This window comes from Papilio polytes, unplaced genomic scaffold (assembly GCF_000836215.1).
Source record: "Papilio polytes unplaced genomic scaffold, Ppol_1.0 DF824135.1, whole genome shotgun sequence".
Lineage (NCBI taxonomy): Eukaryota > Metazoa > Arthropoda > Insecta > Lepidoptera > Papilionidae > Papilio > Papilio polytes.
In genome coordinates this window covers 2,211,838-2,235,687 of record NW_013525069.1, presented here as the reverse complement: position 1 = coordinate 2,235,687, position 23,850 = coordinate 2,211,838, and the positions used below count along the sequence as shown (strand labels likewise).

Genomic DNA, 23,850 nt, shown 5'->3' with positions numbered 1-23,850 from the left:
AAAAAAAAAAAAAAAAAAATACATTTCAAAGATTTTCCTAATTCGTTGTCCATTTGAATTATTCAGATTTAGTGGAGTAATGCGTTAGAAATATAAAATTGAATCGAATTAAAAACAATTGTCTTGTAAATAAAAATTAACTAAAATGAGGAAATAAGTATGAAAATGATATTATAGATTACTTAAATATCAAATTTAGTCTTTTAATCATAACCTAGTATTTTACAAATTTTAAAATATATGGCACAATAAGTTAGTCAAGGTGTATATAGTTAGTTTTCACTGACACTAATAGTATACATATTTTCGTATACGTCTATCGGAGTGGAAACTAACTAGGTATTCTTTTTTAAGTGAATTAAGTTTACCTTACGACCAGTTTATATTATTGGAACCCCTTTGGTGTTTACAATCCAGAACTGGACTGGAATAATATAAACTGATCATAAAATAAATTGAAGCCATCATTACGAACATTAAAATATTTACAATAATATATAAAATTTTATAGAAATTCTATTTATAAAATCTACCATTTACAATCAAACAGCATTATAAGAATTATAATAAAACTTATAAAGACCAACATACACGCACTGTTACAATTTCATACATAGATCGCTATTTACGATCGTCGTTAAAAAATCAGTCGGCTGGACGCCTACTGCAGTGATCGAAACAATCCGTGTACGGCGGCCCTAAGTATACTTGTTTAGTTTTCTGGAAGATATTTTAACAATTCTATACCTTATAAATTTTAATTATTACAATATCAATAAGTTGTTAATAATACAGTATATGTAGGAAGCAACAATTTATTCAAAGTATTTTTAATTAATACATCACAATGTACAAAAAGATCCGTTACATTCGTAGGAAATTGGGAGATATTAATGTTTAATTAAGGCTATTAACATTTATTTTACAGTTTAAATACAGATATTCATTATTCTAGCACTTTGGCATACATATAGTTTAGTAAATTGATGTCATTTTTAACTAGTGGAGATCATCTTACGTAATATTTCGGTTACAACAATGTTCATACGTTTCGAAGATGTTCGAGATAGTAGTCATTTTTCTACTAAAAATATCACTCACTGGTAGTGTTTTCAGTAGATATTCACATTTATCACATCACAAACACACGCGATTCAGAAATCGCTTAAACGTCAAACAGCAGCGCAATATTGTGCTGCGAGGCGCGTCGCTAGTAATGTTCAGGTGGATGCGGGCCGCGGAACGGGCGCGCCTGAGTCGCGTGTCCGTGCGCATGCGCGTGCGCCGCGTGGCTCGCGTGGTTGGCGTGCGCGTGTGTGCCGTGTGTGAGTGTGCCGTGCGCCGCGTAGCTGCCGTACGCGCTGTCCTCCGACGACAGAGGCCCGCGCCGAGCTCCCGAACTGTACACCGATTCACGACGTTCTTGTCCTGATGCACCTACAATATGTAATATTAGTCCGTGAGCAAAACAGCTGTTGAAGGCATAAATTCATTTTGATGACAATGGATTAACAGAGTTTTAAGGCAAAAGGTAGTTAATGTAGCGTTAAAATTTATGTGAAGGAATATAATTTACTCGACGTTCTTACGATGAAGGAATAAATCGTGATGCAATCTGCACATATCGGCGAATAAAATTCAAAGATATGTGTGAAGTCAACTAACCCGCTACTGCGGCCTACTAGCCAGCGTGGTTGACTATGCCTAGTCGCCCCTTATTAGTGCAGGCCCCGATCCCCTCATTGGGGACGTATTGCCCGTTCAAATATTTAATTCTGTTTGCGCAGAATTACTATACATATGTATACTTCAACTAAGCTGCAACAAGAATTGCGCAAGGGCAGCCTTATTGCTATAAGCAATTTCTTACAGGGAACCTATTGGGACAGGAAAAGCTAGACTCACGTATAATGAGCTAGTGATGTTGAAGAGTATAGAAGACACGGTGTAGTAACTTACCTGCTGGTCCGGGGCGGATACCATTAGGTGCGGTCCCATAGGCGGGATCTCGTTGTGCATTGTGTGCGTTCTGGTTGAGCGCGAGGGCGTGCGCGGCTGGTCGCAGCAGCAGCGACTGCGCCGCGCCCAGCGCTCCAGCAGCGGCTCCGGCTGTGCTGCTGCCCTTGCTGTACACCGACTGCGACCTAACAACAACAACAAGAAAACAACTTACATTACTTTTGAAGAACGGACGTTGAAAATCACTAATACTATGCCTGGCCCTAAAAAATCGCCTCATGTCTACCACATTTGTGATTTTATCAAGTTTTTTATTTTGATGCAAATGTCAATTTAGAATTGTATGTTTATGAATTTTGTATTTAAAAATGTACATTGATATACTTTAGTAATCAAATAACAAAGCTAACTTTGTGAAATAGTAGTGATGTGCTAGTATATGACTATATAAAATGGCATTCAGTACACTCGAGGAGCCGAATAAAGTATGGTTTAATTAAGCCGTAAGTTTTTCTCTGGCGTCGTTTAATCAATGCCGGCTCGTGTAAGGCACGCGTGTGCCGCCCTAATTGGACCCTCTTGCTCATTTCTTACTCCTTCCTCCCGACTCCTCAACCCTCAATCTTACTCGTATGCGCTAAGTCGCGTTGCTATTTGAACCTCGTTTACTTAACTCCTGTTGACAACGTCTTAATTTACTACGAGAATTCTTGTTTGATTTAATAAGAGTTTTAGACGGTATTTTTGGACCATAACTTCAAGAATTGGCTGGATTGGAAACAATACTGTATTACATGTATTAATAAGGTACTCTTAGTTCGCAAAAGTGGACGAAAAGTTTAATATAATATCCAAATATAACTTATGTGGTAAAATTTTTAAACGGTACATTTTAACTTTAATTACTTGCAATTTAAATAACAAATTGAACACAATCGGTCCGTAGCTCGAACTGGCTCGTATATTGTTTGCATTGTTTTAAATATTTTCCATTCGTGAGTAATGTTAATTACAGTTTCCTGTGTACAAATTATTTTATACGTTTCTTGTACCATATTCAGTATATTTATGTTATAGGTTAAAATTATGTTTTTAATAATTACTTAAGAGACTGTGAATGTACTGGTTTCATTGTATTTTCAAATCTACGCGTTGTCCATTTAGTTTCAAATTCGTATCCTAATAAGATAAGCGAACCTTATTAAATTTGCGAAAACTCTTTTGCTTATTCAGTTGATGTTTGAGATTCGCAGCTGCGGTTTTGTTCTGAGGAAGCTTATTTCAGAGGATTACGAATGTATTAAGTAACCCGCGGTCAAAGACTGTTCACCTACATTTATATAAAATGTCACAATTCAACTGTGACCGTATTTATAGCAACATTCCTTTTTTGTGTTTAATCGATCTCAACCTCTTTTTATTCCAATCTTACACAAAGATTTCGTAAAGGCAATCGATATCCATTTATTGTTGAGCTCTAACTATCTAGTTTTACCAGGTACAAGACCATGGACAGTTTCTTAAAGACCCATTAAAGAATCAATTCTTTGATCGTAATGTAATAAGGAAAATTTATAAAACATGTTCTCCAGAAGCAATAGTTGTAAAGACTAGAAGCTACACTAAATGTCTATTGACTACGCGAACTACAAGAGCCACAACACCAATAGTTACGTGAGACATGTCGATCCGTCGGCTGACCTGTGCAGCGCGTGGCGCGCGGGCGGCGGCGAGCGGCAGTACAGAGACTTGCTGCCCGAGTACAGGGGCTCCGTGTTATCTGGTCGCGGTGCTGTCGCCGAGCAGTAGGAGGGCGCGTGTCGGTAGTGGTGCGTCGGGAATGCTGGTTTATCCAACTCGTCCATGTCCCTCGGTGAGGAGGCCCGCGAGTTGGTGTTGGCGCGTGGCCGTCGCGTGCCCCACTCGTGAAGTAACGCACATGCTACCCCGCCGCCTAATCCGCCCACCCAGCATACCCAGTGGCTCTCCCATCGAGATAAGACGAAGGACGGGCCAAGCGAACGTGCCGGGTTTAATGATGGCATCTGAAATCAAAAAAATCGTCTTTAAATTCTAATGACTAGTCATTTTTAAATATTATATGTACATTATAGTATGTCGTAGTTTATTTCCGTGTTCGATGTGACAATCGACAGGCGATCTTACCTGCGCATTGAACAGCGCTGACGCCGATTGTTCCAAAGTAAACTATTCAAAAGCTGTCTGATCGAACAATGCTGCTATCAGACTATACCTGCACAAAGCCTGCTATCCCCACTCTCAAACCAATCACGTCTTTATACATATGAGCACAAGGACTACAATTAACGGAACATGCTTCGAGCAATTTTTACCTTTTATATAGAAACGGAAACGAGCGAGCGATTCAAAAAAAATGTCTCCATTGAAAGGGCTCCGTGCAATTACTCGGTACGAAGACGTAACAAATGCAGGCTACCTGCGGGCGCTGCGTGTGCCCTACAATCTTACACAATAAATGTTTTGTCCGTCTGCTATGTTGCCACATTTGATTTATTGAAAACGAGGGTTTCGCAGTTCACAGGTAAATGAATAGTTAGTGAACGTAACGAATCGCAGTTAAAATAACACAACTTTGTATACTAGAGATTAACTAAATATTTTTTTTTACTTCTAAAACTATAACAGCTTTGTTTTACACAAAATCTGTCTATGCAGTCGTCATTTTTTTACTATGGAAGCCAAGCTATAATTATTTCCAAAGCTTATGATCTATTCAGTGTTTAGGTATAAAATGCTGAAATACTTCAAAGGTCGAAGTACAAAAGTATTAATAGCATTTATGCTGGATGCTTTCGTCTTGAATTCTGGTAACAAGTTGAAATGCTAGGGTCTTGACGCAGAATAGCTCTCAAGCCATGCCGCAGGCCATGAGATGGCTTAAATCCTTCTCCATTGAAGTCGAGTAATGTCTGGTAATTAAAAGGCGGACAAAGAGTTATTGTTGTGGTTGAAACGTTCTGTGACGGAGACAACGCCGCGGGCGTAAACTATTGTAGGTAGGTATAGGTGTAATTAATTTTGAAATGTGACTTTAGGGTTTAATTGTCACAATTTTCTTGGAAAGTATAAATTATTTATTGTTTCTGTTATTCACGATTTCGATAGTTTTGATGATTTGAGAGCATTGTGAACTGTTCGTAAGGTTATGACATATTTAATTAAAAATTCTTGTTACGTAAAGCACACTAGATTTTGATATGATTGACATCCAATATTAAAATCCACCCGCACACCTGAAGGCATAATAAATCAATATACAGAATTTAACCAAAACATTGTAAAACGTTATGTAAGAAGGAATCTTTGTACAGTCGCGCGATTATTTTTTACACCGCATTCACTCCGACAGATGGACAGATGGAGCGGAAAAAAAAACTCAAATCGAGCATCTGCCGCCGGAGCCGCTACAAAACGCAGGTAGTCAGAGTATCATTTAGGGTTGTCTAATTATAAATAGATCCACAACCAGTAAACACACTTGTTACACTGATTTAAAAAACATATCCACTTTTGATTCTTACGCCACATAAAGACAATGTAATTTTTCACATCGTTGTCGAACTGTAGCCAGTATATATGTACGCCAGAAGAGTTCGTGTCAAAGACGATGGCCTTTTTTGGTTTAGGGGTCAAGTGGTGGGGGATCAAAAATACCCAGAACCATATTTATGTATCCAGGAAAATGTCGTCATTTTCTGACGAGTGGCAACCCTAGCTTCAGTATAATCCTCGATGAATCGGATCGCCATACAGTGTTCTACTTATGATTCAAGCAATGGCCGATATTTTACGGCCTATAAAATAGTCCTATATGTAACGCATGTTGTGGACTGCCTACTTGATTATTCTAGAAAGTTTTAGTTCATGTTCGCAGTTTTATAAAAATATGTTAGATCTTACATCATAGAATTCACAGAATATAATCAGAGTTTATTCCTTTAGGTATCCTAAGCTCAGACGGTATATGTCTGGGTATTGTAAAGGTTATTGTAGGCAGTATGCCAGGACCGATTAGACTCAACAGAAACTCGTAAAACAAGCCAGTCCGGGTACGATTTATAGAGGGCGTATCCACATAAAGCTGTTAGACCCAATAAATGTTACTGATTCGATCACGTCTAATGAATAATTCTGAGTTTTAATTAAATTAACTTCTTACTTGACCGTTAAATATAATTATTAACTGTTTTGTAAAATTATTGTAGATTTCTTATTTAAGTAATGTTTGAGAGCAAGATAACAAAATTCTCCGAGTTACAATCTCAAATGTAATTAATGTTTCCACGCCACTTACAACTGAACAAGAAATTTGAAGAAAGAACTTACTGGCAATTTATCATGTAATTTAATATTAATTTTAAAATAGTTAATTCCAAACATTTTTCATGTTAATTATTCCTTTTACTTTTATTAAACAGAGCTTTATTAAACCTTGTGATATAATTCATTCTAAGAATATTCAGAGAACTCTCCGAGTTTGATATTATAATTTCTGAAGTGACTTACGAGATTTATGAACAGTAATTTTATTTTAAACATAGAAAACATAAATTTGTATAATATTTGTTTATACTTGTGTAAATAATCTGGCTGTAACCATGCTGAAGTCGGGTAAACACACCATTTATTGGCACCTCAACAAAGACAGCCGCTACTTTTAAAACTTAATAGCAGCTTCTGTATAATCGTGCTCGTTCGTCCAAGATTGACGTTATTACAAAATAGACTTACGGATACAAAGCTAGCAGCACAGTATGCGGCTCCGAGGAGTGCTGGCGTAGCGCCGGTCCAGCGACGCTCCATCCCAGCGAAGTGCGCAGCGGCCACCAGCCCTGATAGTAACAGTTCAGCACCTAGCCGCTCCCACGCCGCAGCTCCACCGCCTGGTAGAGACGCTGCGAGGCTGCCTGCGTATCCCGGCACACTTACACTGTACACAAAGACCATATATAATTAATTGCAGATTGTTTGGTAGACAAGTTAATTAAACTGTAAAGAGGTGTAATTCTTTTTGCAAAGCAATCGGAAGCGTTGATATATGAATTGGATTACGGGCTAAATCGTCTTGATTATCGCGTAAGGGCTCCAAGGTAAAAATATACTAATAATGCTCTTCTTTAGTATTATATTCCTTAACAATATTGAGAAATAAATCACTGAGCCATGTGAGTTTTGTTTTGTTATCGCTTCCCTCACACTGACAGAAACTAAATGATAGCTCTGACTTTAGTTTGCGTAATCTTTATTTTACTATTGCTTTTTCCTTAAATTTCACTTTTTTAATCCAAGCTTTTATATTGTTTATGTATGGACCCTTAGAATCTGGCTATTTCGGATAAAAATCTAATTAATCAAATAGAAAGATGAATTTTGTTTGAAAGTACAAATATTGATGACTAAAGAATTGATACATATTCATTGTCTGCATGTAAAGCTAGCCCTGAATATATTTTTATATTAAAGAAGAGATATTTAAAAGTTGCCCTTGTCCTTTACTGTTCTTGTATAAAAAGCGATTATTTTTAGGACATATTTGCATAACTGTCTGTCCGCGTTTTACGTTGTCATTTTATCTACTAATTCGTGCCTCCCTAATGAGATGGATATCTTATCTCTCGCTGATGTAGCATGAGGGCTACGCTACGCTGTGTTATATAACATTGAAGTTCATTTCTTAGCCACACTCCGTTAATGCATTTATATATATATATTTTTATAATATAAGGTGGCAAACAAGCAAGCGGCCACCCAAATCCACCGAAATGGAAAGCGACCGCTGCCCATAAACATCCGCAATTGCAGATGCGTTGCCTACCCTTGAAGGAGGAGGAGACGCACATAAAGAGGACATTTCCCCTTCCTATGCATCTCCCCCACCGTCAAATCCACTTTTCCTTCCTATCCTTTGCTCTCAAGAAAAAGGTGGAAAGGAAAAGGGACCAAAATTAGGCTTCCGGCACCACACTCATCAGACGAAACGCGGAATTGCTTCCACTTCAAGCCTGTTTTCTGTGTGGTCGTGGTATTTCACCGGGCGAGCCGGTCCATTCGTGCGAATATGTTAAAGCGGGCTCTACCACAGTAAAAATCAGAATCAGAAATATTCTCAAATAAAACATTATTAGCTTTGTATATATTTCGTTACAAAACAGTTCATTATTTACTTATACGCTATATCGTTTCTATTCCTCGGAGACGTACAAATTCAGAATAAAAGCATTAAGTAGGTCGAGTTGTTTGAATCCCTGAGAACATGCCTCATTAGTTGTTAAAGAAAGAGAATTTACCATTTACGATAAGAGAAAATACTACATTACTTTATCAAGGAGTTTACATTACAAGTAAAGAAAAAAAAATTAAGAAGTGAAGGAGGAAGGAAAACAGGGCACAATGTGTTTTTTTGTTATTTCAAGCAATTGATAATAAAACGACAAACAAAAGTCACGTTACATAAATAAATGATGCAGTTTAATACAGGGCACATTTGAATCCATTGTTTTTTTAACATAAGGATTTTTTATCGAAAATATATGTAGCACAGTTTATTTACGACTAGCAACCATTGACAAGCCGCCATTTTAGTGTTACAATGCGACAAAAATGCAACATACCGCAGCCTTTTACTGAAGCTATATGCCAGTAAAATTGGATTGGAATTAGTAACAGTAGTAAAATAATAAAACTATTTGTTTTTAAACCCTGTGCCGGAAAGATGGTATGTGTGCGTAAAGAGTACGAGATAAAAAGCATCATTTATGCCGAAGTCGTTCATTAGCGAAGCTCAAATCACTGATGTCCAAAGCGGTGTTGTGGTCACTTGGCACGACTCCCTGCAGTTAATCCAAGTCGACATAAAGTACTGGACATAGCAATACTGCAAATAACCAAAGGAGATAACAGTAGTAAATTGCATATCCCCTTGACGCTGGTAAGAAATATTGTACAGTAGCTACATTTATTTGCAAACTAATTTGAAAAACTAATTATATTAAAGGAGGAAGGGGTCAGTTGGAAATTGTAAGATAGATATCAAATCTACTTAGAATTAAACCATAATAATAATACCTGCCTATAGATCTAGACTATCCTAGAATATCAGCTGGCACATTATGTGGTAAATTATAGCTCATATAGTGACTGTTGTATTACATCCTAAGTAGTATGCAAATTAAATTCCTTGACTACATTTTGTCGATTGCCGGAAAAAACATTTGTCGTTTATGTCAGTGACCTAAGAAACGCTAACAATTGTGATGTTCGGTTGAAAAGGGGTGCTCTTAACGAGGCTTAATCAATGTCAGAGCATTTAATCAATCAACCTTATCTTAACAAAGCGTACGAACATTTACTTACAATACAACGTACGTTTACTGAATACTGAAACGAAAATTAAATCACTTTGCTATGTACTTATGTATGTATTTTAAGTATTAGCGTGACCTTATAATTTTAAACGCTGTTACATATTGAGATATCGTTTTAGTATTCTGCCGTTTAAATACAGTGGAATTTTGAAGTATAAATTGTGTTTGTTTCGTTATTTTCTTGTATAAATATTAGGTTTATTTTCTTTACTAGAACATAAACAAAAACATTTCGCAGTACAGTAATAGAATTATTTTCTTGTTAACAAAATTAATTATTTATTTACATTTCATTTTGTTTCGTGGCTACGGTGGCTGTTTATCTTGGCACTCCAGTATATTTGTTAACTTAATAAGTTGAAGTTACGAACAGTTTCTTTGTTTCGTTGATCTTGCTACTTCTATATTACTGACAAGCGTCATCTATGTCTATACCTTTATTTAAAAAAAAAAAATTGTATTTTTTAATTTTTGTATGTATTTGATTCACGCGAAAACTGCTGGGTCGATATTAAAAATTCTTTCACCATTTAAAAGCTACGTTTTCAGTTAGTAATGTAGGCTCTATTTTGTAATAATTTAACTTGATTTTTTTCCGTTTAGTAGGGATATATAACATAGAATATGTTTTTTGTTACTTTTTAAATTTTAGAGAACAACCTGTCAAATACAATGCTAAAATCTCGATATATTAAGTTACGATTCTGTTTTCAAATTAATGTCGATTTAATTAAAATGAGCCTATTTTTGTCTTGGTGAATGAATTTCGTCTAATATTCTTATCCCCTTCAACTTTTGATCTACACTTCCTCCAGTGTGTACACGCCCTTACGCTCAAATGAAGCGCTCAGTTATCGCACACGTGTGCATGTGTCTGCGACCGGAATTATGACGTCATCGCGTTATATCCCGTTTAATGGAAATGCGGTGCTTTTAATGAAGTGTCCTCTATTTTAAATGTAAATTAAATTAACATAATACAATTGGGAATAAAAATTATATTTAAAGTCGTATGTTAAGTTGATTCAATACAAATTATGTACCGATTTCAATATAAGAAGAATTCTTAGAAACTGATTGGACAGCAATAAAATTTGTTTATAGAATAGATTTACAACTACGAGTTTTGTATCTAGTATTTGAGATAGACTTGTAGAGCTACGATGCTACGAGCTCTGCTACGATTATTTCATGTAGAATCATTTTAACAATTCACAATAAACAGATATTTAGTACCATTAATTTGGGTATACGACGGAAAGCGTCTGTCACATACCTAATTTTATTAGAATACTACCTTTCGCCCGCGATTCTGTCCGTGAATATAAAAAAAAAACAAAAGAATTCCGTCTGTGTTCTTCCAAACTATGCTCTATATCTATACCAAACTTCATCGAGATCCGTTCAGCCGTTTAGGCTACAAACTAATAAACATCCATCCATCTAAACCTTCGCATTTATAATATTAGTAAGACTATCAATAACTATCAGAAGATCTTATGTAGAAAATCTAGTATCAATCTTTTTGAATATGGGTATAAACGCTTCAACAGTCCCTTTTCCCTACCCCTTGCTCCCATATTGATAGACTTTTTTGTCCTTTTTATTTGTACTAATAAAACGTAAAATTGCTTATAGAGTTTTCAATTGAATTTACTATTATTTTTATCTCTCTTTGAATATATTGCTTTGATATTGGAATAATAAGTAATGACTTTGTTTCATTGAAATAAAACGCGAACAACAATATTTTTGCTGTATAAGAAAGTGCGAAGCGAAAGTGTATAAGAAAGTGTTGCTGTCTCTGTTTTTTTTCAATGAGTAAGCAAGATGACGTTTTTCTACAAATGTCTGGGCAGTAGAAAATCCAGTGTTAAGTTAGTATACAGTTATTATACAGATAAGTAAGGATTTGATCTGGTTATTATTGTTAAAAGCGGGATGCGGGTCACCACGCGGCTGAAGTGCGCATACAATTAAAGACCTGCCATTATCATGACAATTCTTTTGTTTTGTTTCTCGACCACGTTATATAGGTAACCTTATTTTTAACCTAAATGTACGTTATTAAGTATTATGCCTTTTTATTCTTCTGGAACATTCTACGACAATTCCAAATAGACTATCGAATACGTACTGTATATACAATGTTAGCGAAATGTCGATTTATTTATTCTCTGTAGTACTTTAGTTACAAAAGATTTTTTTGCGAATGTTTTAGGTGTAAAAGTAGGGCGAAGGGCAATTTCTTTTCCTCAAATTGAAGCTATTCTTTGCCGAAGAGTCGTTGTTATACAGGTCAGTAAAGTTGGTGCAGTCGATGCAGACAGTGTACACTGCGTTATCAAGATAATACTCAAAGTTAGCACTTCTTTTATGATTCCTAAAGTCATTTCTTTTTGTACAATATCAGCTATTAGTTTTGTAAAGATATAAAATTTTAAATTGACTACCAAAAGGTACAATTACTCATTAAAAATATCTCCAGCGAGCGATGCCTTGTCCTGCCCCGAAGCGAGAACGCCGGCGTATAAAACAAAAATCTCTTTAAGTTAAACGCTCGTAAAAATATCCATAGCGTCTATAAATCGCTACTTTTCTCTCATAATAGAAAATGCCCGAGCTGGAGTGGAATATTAAATTTATTTCGTCGTAACCCTCGTTGTATTTCACTGCTCTTCAATTTTTTCGAAAGACCCCTTGATTCTTCGAGAATTCAGCGAACAAAATCTCAATAAAAGAGACGGTAACCTATATCAATTGTTACAACAAAGACTAACATTATCTCAATAGATGGTATTGGTTACGTAAAAATATATGGAAAATTTAGATAATAGGTAGCTTAGCTTTGTCTAATATTTGAGCTGTACTTAGTCATAAAGTTTACTAACACAGTCCCTTAGTGTATATTTAAAAAGTTATAATTATATAAAGCGTGCGTTACTTAAACATAAAACGTTAGTATAACATTATGCTAAATATATTTAAATACGTATTCATGAATGTGTTTTAACAATGTAATGTTTTGTACACAGTACGTATACAGTTTGCACCTGCGTTAGATACAATCTAAGCAAGCTCATTAGATAAACAAATTTCTAACATCGCCTCTAATACTCTTTGTTAGCAGATTACTGCCCCGAAGTTGGAATGAATCTCATCGTGTGAATGCAAACATGTTCGTATTAGTTTGCCGCAAATGCTCTTTTTTACAGATCTATTTTGCAACAAATGATGATTTGAGATAAGCGTAAAATGCAGCTTTTTTATTATCTACTAAATCAAGCTTCAATTTGTTTACTAACAAATTTCGATTAAAGCAAAAGTGTGCATTTTTTACTTACTCATTATTTATGTAATTTTAGTACGTAGTAATAATTCAAGTGTTTTTATAAGCTTTGAATTATTGTGACCATTAAATAAAATAAGATAATGTAATTTTAATGCTGTGTTATACCAAATATCTTCTCGAAAATGCAAGAATTAACGTCAACAGTTTGACAAGGGTTGAGCAGAATATATGTAATTCAATTTTCGTTACTTTTCTGTGTACTTACATACTCCTTTCATAGAAAAGTTCTTAAATATAAGAAATACGTTCTGTAAATTTAACTTTAACGTTAAATCATTTCCGTAATTTATTTCATACTAGCTTTTGGCCGCGAGTCCGGCTGCGTGGAATTAAAAAAAACATTGCAAATTATAGCCTATGTAACTCACAGACAAATTACCTTTCTAACGGTGAAAGAATTTTTAAAATCGGCCCAGTAGTTTTTAAGCCTATTCATTACAATCAAACAAAGTTTTTTTCTTTATAATATTAGTATGGAGTATAACACATCTCAATATACTAAAATGGAAAATAATCCGGCGTAAAGTACGAAGTGTCATTGGTTGTCCATAGACAAATTCGTTGGTTTATTATCTGTGGATGATTATGCATAATTTATGCGCGTTAGGGTCAAGTGGGCTTGTGACGCGGACATTTTGGGGGCATCTTTTATGCGTGTTTTATCAATGGTCAGTAAATTGGCGAACATTGACACCTTATGTCGTGACTGGCTTAGTTTTTTTAATCGTCTGAAAGAGGGCGGGGGCGAGAACAATAATCCTATTAGCACGCGCCTTTTTATGGAGCATTATTTTTAAAAAATATGTTTGATAAAATAATATTTAGTGAAAAACAATCACATTAGATAACGTAATTTTATGTATAAAATATTATCAATGGATATTGTATTTTTTATATAATCTATTTCATGTGAATAATTTGTCGTTATCCGTGCGACACAGAATGAGTTTGTTACATTTTAGACTAAAAAATACATAATGAACTTTGAACAGATAACTTCTTACCGTCAAATAAGGTAATCTTCCGACATAAAGTGTATTAACTGTTCAGAAAAGTTACAAGCGCTTAAGCCCGTTAAAAACTTTACATAGCACTTACAACTTACACTAAAGCTGCCGTAAAATTATATCGACGATGTATAAACTTGTAACTTCAAATATTCGACAATTTTGATGTTTGCGCAAGTAATTAACACTTTCCCACCACTGGCTGATAGAGGCTCAGATAGCTTAAAGTGACGTTACTGTCAGATAAAGTACAAAAATTCAATACTTCCATCACATTATACGTTGGATTGTTATCTGACTATTTAAAGAATTGTGGGACAGGGCCCTAATCTGGTAAGTATCGCAGGATATAGTGTAAAAATAATAAGAACATATACTTATTATGTATTATAGTGTAAATAATCTTAGTCTAATATTATAAAAATTTCTTTACAATTACAATATTACGCTTATAAATGCTGATACCGACTGTAACATGAACTTCGTGGTTTGAATTAAATAACAAGAGGACAACCTTGAAAGTTATTGAACGAAAAACAAAAACAAATAGAAGATTATGAGATAGTGAAATAAATTATTTATGACTCAATTCTGTCGAGATTTTGCAAGGCAATGTTACTTTATTTACTCTTACAAATTCAAACCTGTCGCATCAACATGTAACAGAATATTTACGTTCTTCTTGAGAAAACACGTTTCGAAATAAAAAAATCATTTTGCAAATGTAAAGTTTTTGGATTTTCATTAATTTAGTTTTATTATATTTCTTATTTATTTACGTTTGAGTTATATTGGTTATTCTCTTTCTAGAGAATAATTTTAAAACGCAAGTTATACAAAACAAACATTTATATGGAATGAATGGATAACAAAATATAAATTTACACGGAATATTAAAATTTATAGCCAAGATTGAATTAACAAAACGAAATAAACCCCATTAAATCGACCCCTATTTGATACAAGTGAACAATTACATTTAATTTACGGCGCCATGTTTAAAGTGGCCCAATATGGCGGCTCCCCGCTGCAGCCCGCCACAGACAACGTTTTATGCCACAGATAATCTACCGCGACATTTGTTAAAAAACACATTCGAGTGGATATCAAAATCCCTTTCTAAATTTCAATTGTAATAAAGAACCACTTGGATTTCGGGGTTTACTCGAAGTATTGAATTATCAACTTTGTTGTCTAGGCGATAGAATTGAAAGATTGTTATTGGAGATATAATACAAAACGATCCTTGAAATAGCGCCCGCCTATGTTGTTACGGTGATAATGTAAAAGGAATTAGAATGTGAAATTTAATTTTTTATTCAAAAAATAATACTAAGAAATAGTTACGAAAAAGATTAACAGTAAATTTTTATTAATAGTTTATTTGTATTGTCTAGATAATTATGAAATTCCCAATAGTTATGAGTTATAATAATAATCCTGAAGAAAAATTTGCAAACAAAAATAATAAGCAATATAAAGTTCCATGCTATAGTCATTATTACGGCTAAGGAAAGAATCGTTACCCAAAACAATTCAATTGCAACCCTTCATATGAAGATGTCAAATATTTTTTGACATTAATACCGTTTTCGCAAACCGCGTGCGGCGAAATAACAGCGGGTGTCGGGCGCGAACTTGTTGCCCTTTGCCCTTTGTTTAATAAAAGATAGAGTAAACAAAAGTGTTTTAACCCGTCCGGTCGGTCGTTAACCCTTTTCGGCACATGTCCTCTCCACACAATACTCATAAATAATATCAATGATTGTTATTTCATGACAGATATACATTACAACTTATTTTAAGCTCTATTTCCTTGAGTTAACGTACAAAATAGTTTATTCTTTTGTTATTTTTTATAGAAATGTGCGTACTTTAGGTTTGGGCGTTTATTGTGGTTGATATGTGTTTTATTGCGAATGTCTGTGCGCGCATTAGCTGGGTAGTTGGGCGCGGATGTTAGTCACATATGGTGCTATTTGCGTGCGATGTGATTTAGTGGACTGGGATCGAAAATTGCTAGCTATTGTTCAGAGATCTCGCATTGGCATAATTTATTGATAACATTTATTCGTTGAAGTAAAAGATAAAAATATATGAATAAGATTAATTTTTAAACCGACTGCGAAATATTCGCAGTTAAATATCGAAAATAGTATTTCATTGTTATTTATGTCTGTTTTACTATCTATTATCTTTTGTCTATTATTGAGTTCGTGTTTATTCCAGTCATTATATTTATATATGTTCGAATTTGCATTTCGATTCGATCACTTCAAACTCTGACTCTGATTGAATGATGTGCGAGTGGGACAACTAAGCAAACTGCAAATATGTAGAATACTGTTACAAATACAGTTTACTATAGTTAACATTATTGTTTTTATGATTATTTTTAAATATGAGAAAGTCGCATTACAAAGTCATTTATATCTAGACTAGCTTTTGTTTGTGAATCCGGCTGCGCGGAATTAAAAAAAAATTAGTAGCCTATGTGTTCTTCCAGCCTATGTACTACATGTATGGCAAATTTCATCAAAATCCACTGAGTCGTTTTAGACATAATTCTAACAAACATCCATCTAGACTTTCACATTTAAATTATTTGTAAGATAAATGGCCTAAACAATTTTTATAGTGCTCAAACCCTTTGACAAGTCTTCGATTGAATTTTAAGTGTTCTTTTTTGTAGAAAAACTTGTTACAAAAGTCGGAGCAGTCAAAGTTTCTAATTCTCAGTAAAGTTAACTCGTTCGTAACAGATTCCATTAGCGAAAACACTTTCATGTAACAAGTTCTAAGGATGAAAAGTTTTAATCGATCGGTGGTTCGTATCAAAGTTACCGAGAAGTGCAACATTTAGAGACATCTTAATAAAAAAAGTATAATATTCTATTCCCTTAAAAAAAAACAAAGACAGCCATATTCTTTCCACAAACGCAGTGCTATTTTAACCTAGAAGATCGACCACGTTATAGACCTCCGTTATCTAGATCCCTATTAAATATAATTATAATGGACGTAATGATCATAGATTAAAAGAACATTGAAACACAGAATGGACTTGAGAAATGAAGAAGTTAATATACAGATTAACAACCAAGTCCTTCTTTAAGAGCTACTTTAAAAATTACTAAATATTTAGCTCAAAAATTTTAAATATTTTTAATTTAAGCTTTTACTGAAGAGGAGTAAAATAGCGTCGCAGTATCGCAGGTGGAAGGTGGGAGGTGGACGCGCTGACCCGGAGAAGTGCCGGCCGACCTTTTAATTTCAATGTCTCTATCTTTGACATTTTCATTTAAATCCTGAAGTATTTTCAGTATTTTCTCTTCTTTTTATGTACAAAATGTGAAGGCTATTTCACTTTTTCGTTTTAAATTATAAAATAGATGTGTTATAAGACCTAGCTTCTTTATAATCTTTTTTATTGTTTAGATAAAAATTCTTAGTATAATGCAATTCTAATCACACATTTCAATTTTCAAACTTCAAACAAACAAAACAACATTTAAACATTTCAATCAAACAAACATTTACTCGCACATAAATTCATATACGATATAAAACATATCTTCAACAAGTTGCACTCAATACAATGACCAAAGCGGTTTAATTTACAATAGTTTCGTAGTTAATAGTTTGAGGTGGTCTAACGTGAAGCACCATTAAAACTTAGCCATTGTTAAGTTAAACTCTAGCTAAGTTAACATACGAAAGTAAATTATTATCCAATATTAAAGCATAGCAGCATATTATTACGATATTGAACACAGTCGAGTTTCAGATTTCATTATTGTTATTTCATACATTTTATGAAATATAAATACTAGCTGTTGCCCGCGATTTCATCAACAGTTAATGTCTCTAACATCCATCCAGCTATCCAAACATTCACATTTAAATTTCATATAGTTATTAAAAAGTATTTAACAAACGTTTCTAGCATATAAAGTAAAGGTTTCCAATTACATTTATATTTATTGAATGTGGATTGATTGAAGAGCTTGTTTTGTTTCAATTGAAGCTCATCTGTCGAGGTTTCCATTCAGACCGCTCCAATGTTTTGTTATGACTCAATTCGTTTTAATTTAACTCTCTTTTAATTGTTTGTGTTTTAAGATTTCTCTCGGTAATGTACAATCGACATTGTCTGTTAATGTAAGCAGTATTGATAATTTTATTATGAATCTGTGTATACAATATTTTTTTAATTTAATGTTAAATCATTATCAGTTTGTCATTGCTACTCTATGATAAAAAAATCGTTTACAAACCTATAGTTTTCAAACTTTCATACTCTTTGACAATCCATTAGTTTGACATTTGTTTTTTTTTTAACTTGTAATCTCATTTGATATTCAGCCAGTAACAAACATTTTAACGTATTTAATAGAATTAAAGTTATCTCCATCACATTATTATTAATCGAGAGGATCAGCTTTACGCTTCGCTGGTCCGGCTTAATGAGTTCCGCGAACAATGGAAAACAATTTCATAAAACACAACAGGCTAACGAAAACAGAATGTAACCGTGCCTTTTCTCTGTCAAATCCTATTTTAAAACGTATCGATAACTCTATTTTTTAAAAGTTAAGTTAAGTTAAAATTAAAAAAAAAAACACTGACATTTGTTTTTAATTGTTTCAAACCATAGCCACGTTGTTAGCGTGATGACACAGACTGCGTAGTTCAGACGCAGCGCCCCCATGTAGCATCTCCCTTAAGGCCGTCCTTCAAATCAGGACGATCTTGTATGCGGGCGTAATGACCCTTGAAATGTTGAAGCGGAATAATTGAAACATCCTGTAGAAAAGTCTGGGCGGTCTTAGCGGTCAACTTTTGATTAATTAATTGTCTAATAATGTTAGCAAAAAATCGCCTTATTCGGTCGAGAGCAATCAAGATCGATTTAATGGTTTTATCGAATTATGTTGATAATTTAGTATGGGACTGCAATTCATAACAGTGTAATAAATAAGGAAATTTTCACAAAGGAAAAATATTTTCCGAAGAGGATCTGACAATGTTCACGGAAATCCTTTGTCTATTATAGTGAATTTTTATTTAAACCTATTGGACATTTACAATAGCGTTCCAATTGAATTCCAATAAATGAAGGTAGTTAAGTTTTGAATGCATTATTTCAGGATTTACAACAGCGATCGAATTGTAACAAGGTATTACGTTCCTTGTAATACAATTACCAATGCTATAATCCGATTCTTCTTCTTCTTATGTTGCCTCTCCGACTAGCGAAGGTTGGCGGTCAGTTCTCCAAATAATTTAATAATTTGTAATTTGATTAAATTATTTTAGTTAAGAATCTTTTGTGCATTACAAAAACTTGGTATTGAATTACAAGAATTCGTTATTAATTTACAATTGTAATTACATAGAAGAACGATTTTTATACTATATCCTAACCTAAATCGAACTAATCTATTTGTATAAAAAGAATACGAGATGTAGAGCGCATCGCTAGAGGGCGCTGTCGTGTGCGTTCACAGAGGCGGAATTCAATCGCGAGTTTGTTCCAGTAGAAACTGTTACGGTTTATTTCAGTCTGAGCTATGAAGGAATGTAGAAAAATAAGCCTTCGAATACAAACTTTTCTACTCTAACATTGAAATTATCAAAGAAACTAAAGGGGGTGGAATATGTTGCGATTGCATTAAAGTAACCTTAATATTTAAATTAAAACATATTGTGTTTTTTTTAAGAATAATTAGGGAATTATACTGTCTTTTATAGATTTGTTTAGATAGGGCTAATCCATATTTAAGTAAACTTGATTAAATTTTTACAACAGTAACTAAGATAATAACTACTTCATTTATAAGTAAAAATTGCGGTTTTTATACTATAAGGTGGCAAACGAGCGAGTTGCCATCTGAATTAGACAAAAAGACGAAGCGACCGTTGCCCATAGCCATCCGCAATTTCAGGTTCCTTGCATACCCTATTCGACAGAGGAGGAGACGCACATAAAGAGGATACTCCTTCTGATGCGTCTCCTTCACTCCAGTCCACTTTTCCTTCCCATCCTTACCTTTTAAGAAAAGGGTTTCTACCCTTGAATTTGGATGTGAAGAAAAAGTAGATTTGACGGTGAAGAAGACGCATATGAAGGGGAAATCGGGACTAAAATTAAGCCACAAAAGATTATCTCTTAACTTTACTTTAACGCATTACGTATAAACATTTTTATCCGTCTCATCATTATAGCAAGGTTTCACTGAAGACAAAGTCTAACACAATAGAAAGGCATCGCACGTCTTGCATAAATATTAAATGGCTGGAGAGAAAGATTACTGGCTTTATAAAAAAAGGTCGAATAAAGGAAACAAACGGATACGTTAAACTAGTACCAATAATAGGAAGATTTGTATGGAAAGTCTTATTATAAAAACAATATTAAAACATCGAATACAACGGTATTTTTGCAACATTGGCACGAATGAAATGTACAAAAACAATAGACGAAGATCTTTCTTTTGGGAAATCAGTTAAAAGGAGGCTCATTTGTTTTGTATTATATTTTTAACTGACTTCTTAAAAGAAGGAGGTACTCAATTCGTCTATATGTTTTTTTTTTGTAATAGTTTATAATGAAATATTGGAATTTTCTACCGTTATATTTTTACAGGAAATATAATAACGCTGTAGAAACTCTTTAAAGGCTTCCATTGGCTTTCTTGTGCTTCAAGTTCTCTCAGAGTAAAATATTTTCTAAAAATATTAGGTACTCTTTTTTCGTCAAAAGTTGATTAATTAATTAAAAATGGTAAGGTTGCTCTCATGTCATATAATAAAGCTTAGCTCTTTGCTGCGGTGAAGGGCCGGCAATGATTTATGCCTTTGAACTTCGCTGAAAGCTTTTTCGCGATCTTTTAACCTACAGAGGTTAGGCAAAGCAGATTTATGTTTTACATTTAAATTGTCTATAAATTTTGATAATAAAAAAAGTCATTTATGGTAAAACTAGCTTTTATTCGCGACTCCGTCCACGTAGAATTAAAAAAAAAAAACAAAAAGCCTCATAGCTTTTTGTTTTTTTTTTTTAATTCTATTCTAATTCTTTTAGATTATGCTCTACATCTATGCTACAATTCATCGGATCTCGATCTCGTTCAGCCATTTAGGCGCCAAACTCTAACAAACATCCATCCATCCATCTAAACTTTGGCATTTATGAAGCTATTAATGTAATTTTACTTTCCTTATGCAAATCTGTACTACAAAATATATTCGAAACATTTTAATCCGTTAATACATTGAAATTCATTAATCATTTAACGTAAACATTAATTTATTATCCAACAATGACATTCACAATTCGCAACGCTAAATACGTGTGCGGCTAAATTCAAGCCGGTCGTAAACGGATATATACGGATCACTTGGCAACCGGATTATTGTCCGGGCACACGGATGTAATGTCATTACCTGCGTGTATCGTTTGCGTCTGCTCTAAGCATATCCGGGTGAAATGCAATTTAATATGCCCGGATTGTACGATTTGTTTTTCAGAATTAGTTAAGTAGACAATATTTAAATACATTTATTTATTAATATTTAAATACAAAAATATTGAAGTGTGTCTCGATAGTGTGCTGCAATGTCTCCTGTTCTGTCTTCGTGTAAAACTAGCACTATTGTCTGGAGACAGGCGCGAAGTGCCCGCGTTTTATTTATCATTTGAGTGTAAGTAGCTGTGGGTTGGAACTGACAGTAGAGAAAATATATCGCGTAGATTTAGCTTGAAATATGTTTCTTAAGTATATCGTTTCGTTTCACAGTTTTACAAACATAAAGTGTAAATAGAGTAAGTTTTTTATTAGCTAAGTTAGGTACCATAAATATTTATCTACATTTTTTTTTAAATTGTTAACTACTTAAGCAATCAACTACTTTAGATTTTAGTGTCCTCTTTTGATAATGAACACTCCGCATTTATCACTTGGGATAATTCTCCAGTTTAAGTAGCTCCAAAAATTATTATTTACACAAGCATGAAGAACTACTACCGTAAATTGTTTCTATTTTTTCATTAAGTTGTAATATTTCGTACATTATCCTAGTGGCACCGTTATGCGATATTACCCACTAGGGGGCGTGCGGGAGTTCGCCTGCGTCGTTCTGTTACATACTCTTTGTGTCACAGCTACCCGACACACTGGGGACACTCCGGGCAACTTTACGAGGTACGTAAGCAAGACAATTTATAACAATATTTTGGGATAAAATAAATTTACATGATATTAACAATTTATGGATAAAGGATTTATTTGTATGTTGGAACTTATGAATCACTTGAGAGTATACACGAAATATGTCGAAATTTATATTCTTCTAGTTTTGTACAAGCAAGGTTTTACATGAATATATTTCTATCTCGTATCTTTCTCAAAGAAAATATGGGATAACTATATTTTTTTAGAACAATAGAAACCTACATAAAAATATAATTAACTGGTCATAATGTCAATGCAAGACTACAACACTAGTGAAATTGGTTCCTTAAGGAAACAATTTATAAATAACATAAAAAATATTTGGATGGAACAAAGAAAATCTTTGTATTTATGCAGAATATTTACAACTAACCAACGTTGTTAACTATGTACACTAATATGCAAAGTTTCTAGCACGTAATAGCTCAAAATGAACTCGAGTGTTTCCGTAGGCATTACACATTTCAGGCACGTCCTGAAACCGGCAGCAAATTTAAATTAAAACATTGATTTTAACAAACTAAAAACAGACTTTATACTCTCGTTATAAAATTGCTGAAACATTCATAAAACTCGTATTTCGTTTTAGTTATTTATTTATAAACGTGTGCTTTGTTTTGACTGTGCAAATGCATGGCTTTTAGAACCATGGAAAAATATTAACTCATATGCACCCGTATTCTGTTTTATATGTGACATGTAAACTTGGATGGCAGAACTTGAATTGGCGCGTCGACAACAAGAACAATATTCTACGCGAAGTGCCAACTCTAGCGTCGGATTATTAATCAAAATTTGGCCTTATTCACAGAGAATTTTATATACATGTGCTTAGGTAATTCATGATTGTCAATCTCCTAAAGTGTTATTCGACTTCTTATAATTTAAATTACGTATCCGATAATGTAAATAGGTAGCAAAATAGAGACGAAAATAGTTCGTTCGCAATTCATGAAATGAATAATGTAGTAGTATGGGAATCAAGGCGGCATAAATTTGCGTAGGTCATTATTAAATCCATCGATATTACTTCTACTCGAATGAATTTCGCTTCAAAATGTTAATGAAGTTTATTAAATAACAACGAATAAATAAATAATATTACTAATACCTTCAACATAAATAACGACCACTTATATGTATTGTGTTCTTAAAGTACTTTGCGACTTAGTCTAAATCTCTTCAAGGGTAATCTAACAAAAGGGTTTCGAATGATGAGATAGATACGGATCGTTATCTAGATATTGATTTATTCTACAACTTTAGTGTTAAAGTATTACTATAACTAGATCTTTAATCTAGGAAGTATACTAAAAAAAAACTAAAAGTAGAATGTAAAGTTAAGATCAATCAACATTACATATAAAATACAAAAAATGAAATTGGATATCACAAAATAACTCGGCTCATAGCTGTACCCAAAATTACAAAAAAATCCTAAACCAACCACCTTTTTTGTACAAAAATATGACCGAGGATTATTAATTTTCTATCCGAAGTTTCTCAGAATAACTTTAAGAATGAAAATTACAAGTTTACGAGCCAAGATACCCAATGACAGTACAGTCAGAACGGGGCCAACCATAATCCCCTAATTACGTACGCGGCACCCTCTTCAAAAAATGTTTTTACCACGATTTTTTGCTAAAAACTTAGCAGCTGATGACCTTTTCAACATTCCGGATAAATTTAGAGCGAGACAAAAAGTTACCAAGTCGATGCTCCGTTTAAATAAAGCTCCGAACGGAAGGGAAGCCTTTGGAAATACTGTGAGCGGAAATTGATCGAGCTTAGGTAAGTAGAGTTGTTAAGTTACTTTGGTTATTACTTGATTTATTACGGTCTGAACGACTGTCTTTATAATTAACCAATTGCAGATTTTAGGAAGA

The 23,850-nt window shown here is 33.8% G+C and overlaps 1 protein-coding gene across 3 annotated transcripts in view; it reads right to left on the bottom strand.

The window, feature by feature from the left end:
- Positions 1-182: 182 nt before the first annotated feature.
- Positions 183-23,850, bottom strand: part of LOC106099364 (probable aquaporin NIP4-2) — a 53,200-nt gene continuing 29,532 nt past the window's right edge. The window contains exons 3-6 of one of the 3 annotated variants that reach the window (XM_013277892.1): positions 6,733-6,931; positions 3,634-4,004; positions 1,960-2,144; positions 183-1,428 (exon numbers count right to left, since the gene is read on the bottom strand). In XM_013277892.1, coding sequence (XP_013133346.1) covers positions 1,211-1,428; positions 1,960-2,144; positions 3,634-4,004; positions 6,733-6,931 — 973 coding nt within the window. In that variant the 3' untranslated portion in view covers positions 183-1,210. Of the gene's footprint in view, positions 1,438-1,959; positions 2,145-3,633; positions 4,005-6,732; positions 6,932-23,850 lie in introns of all 3 variants that reach the window. The other 2 variants (XM_013277891.1, XM_013277893.1) reach the window with 2 other exon arrangements.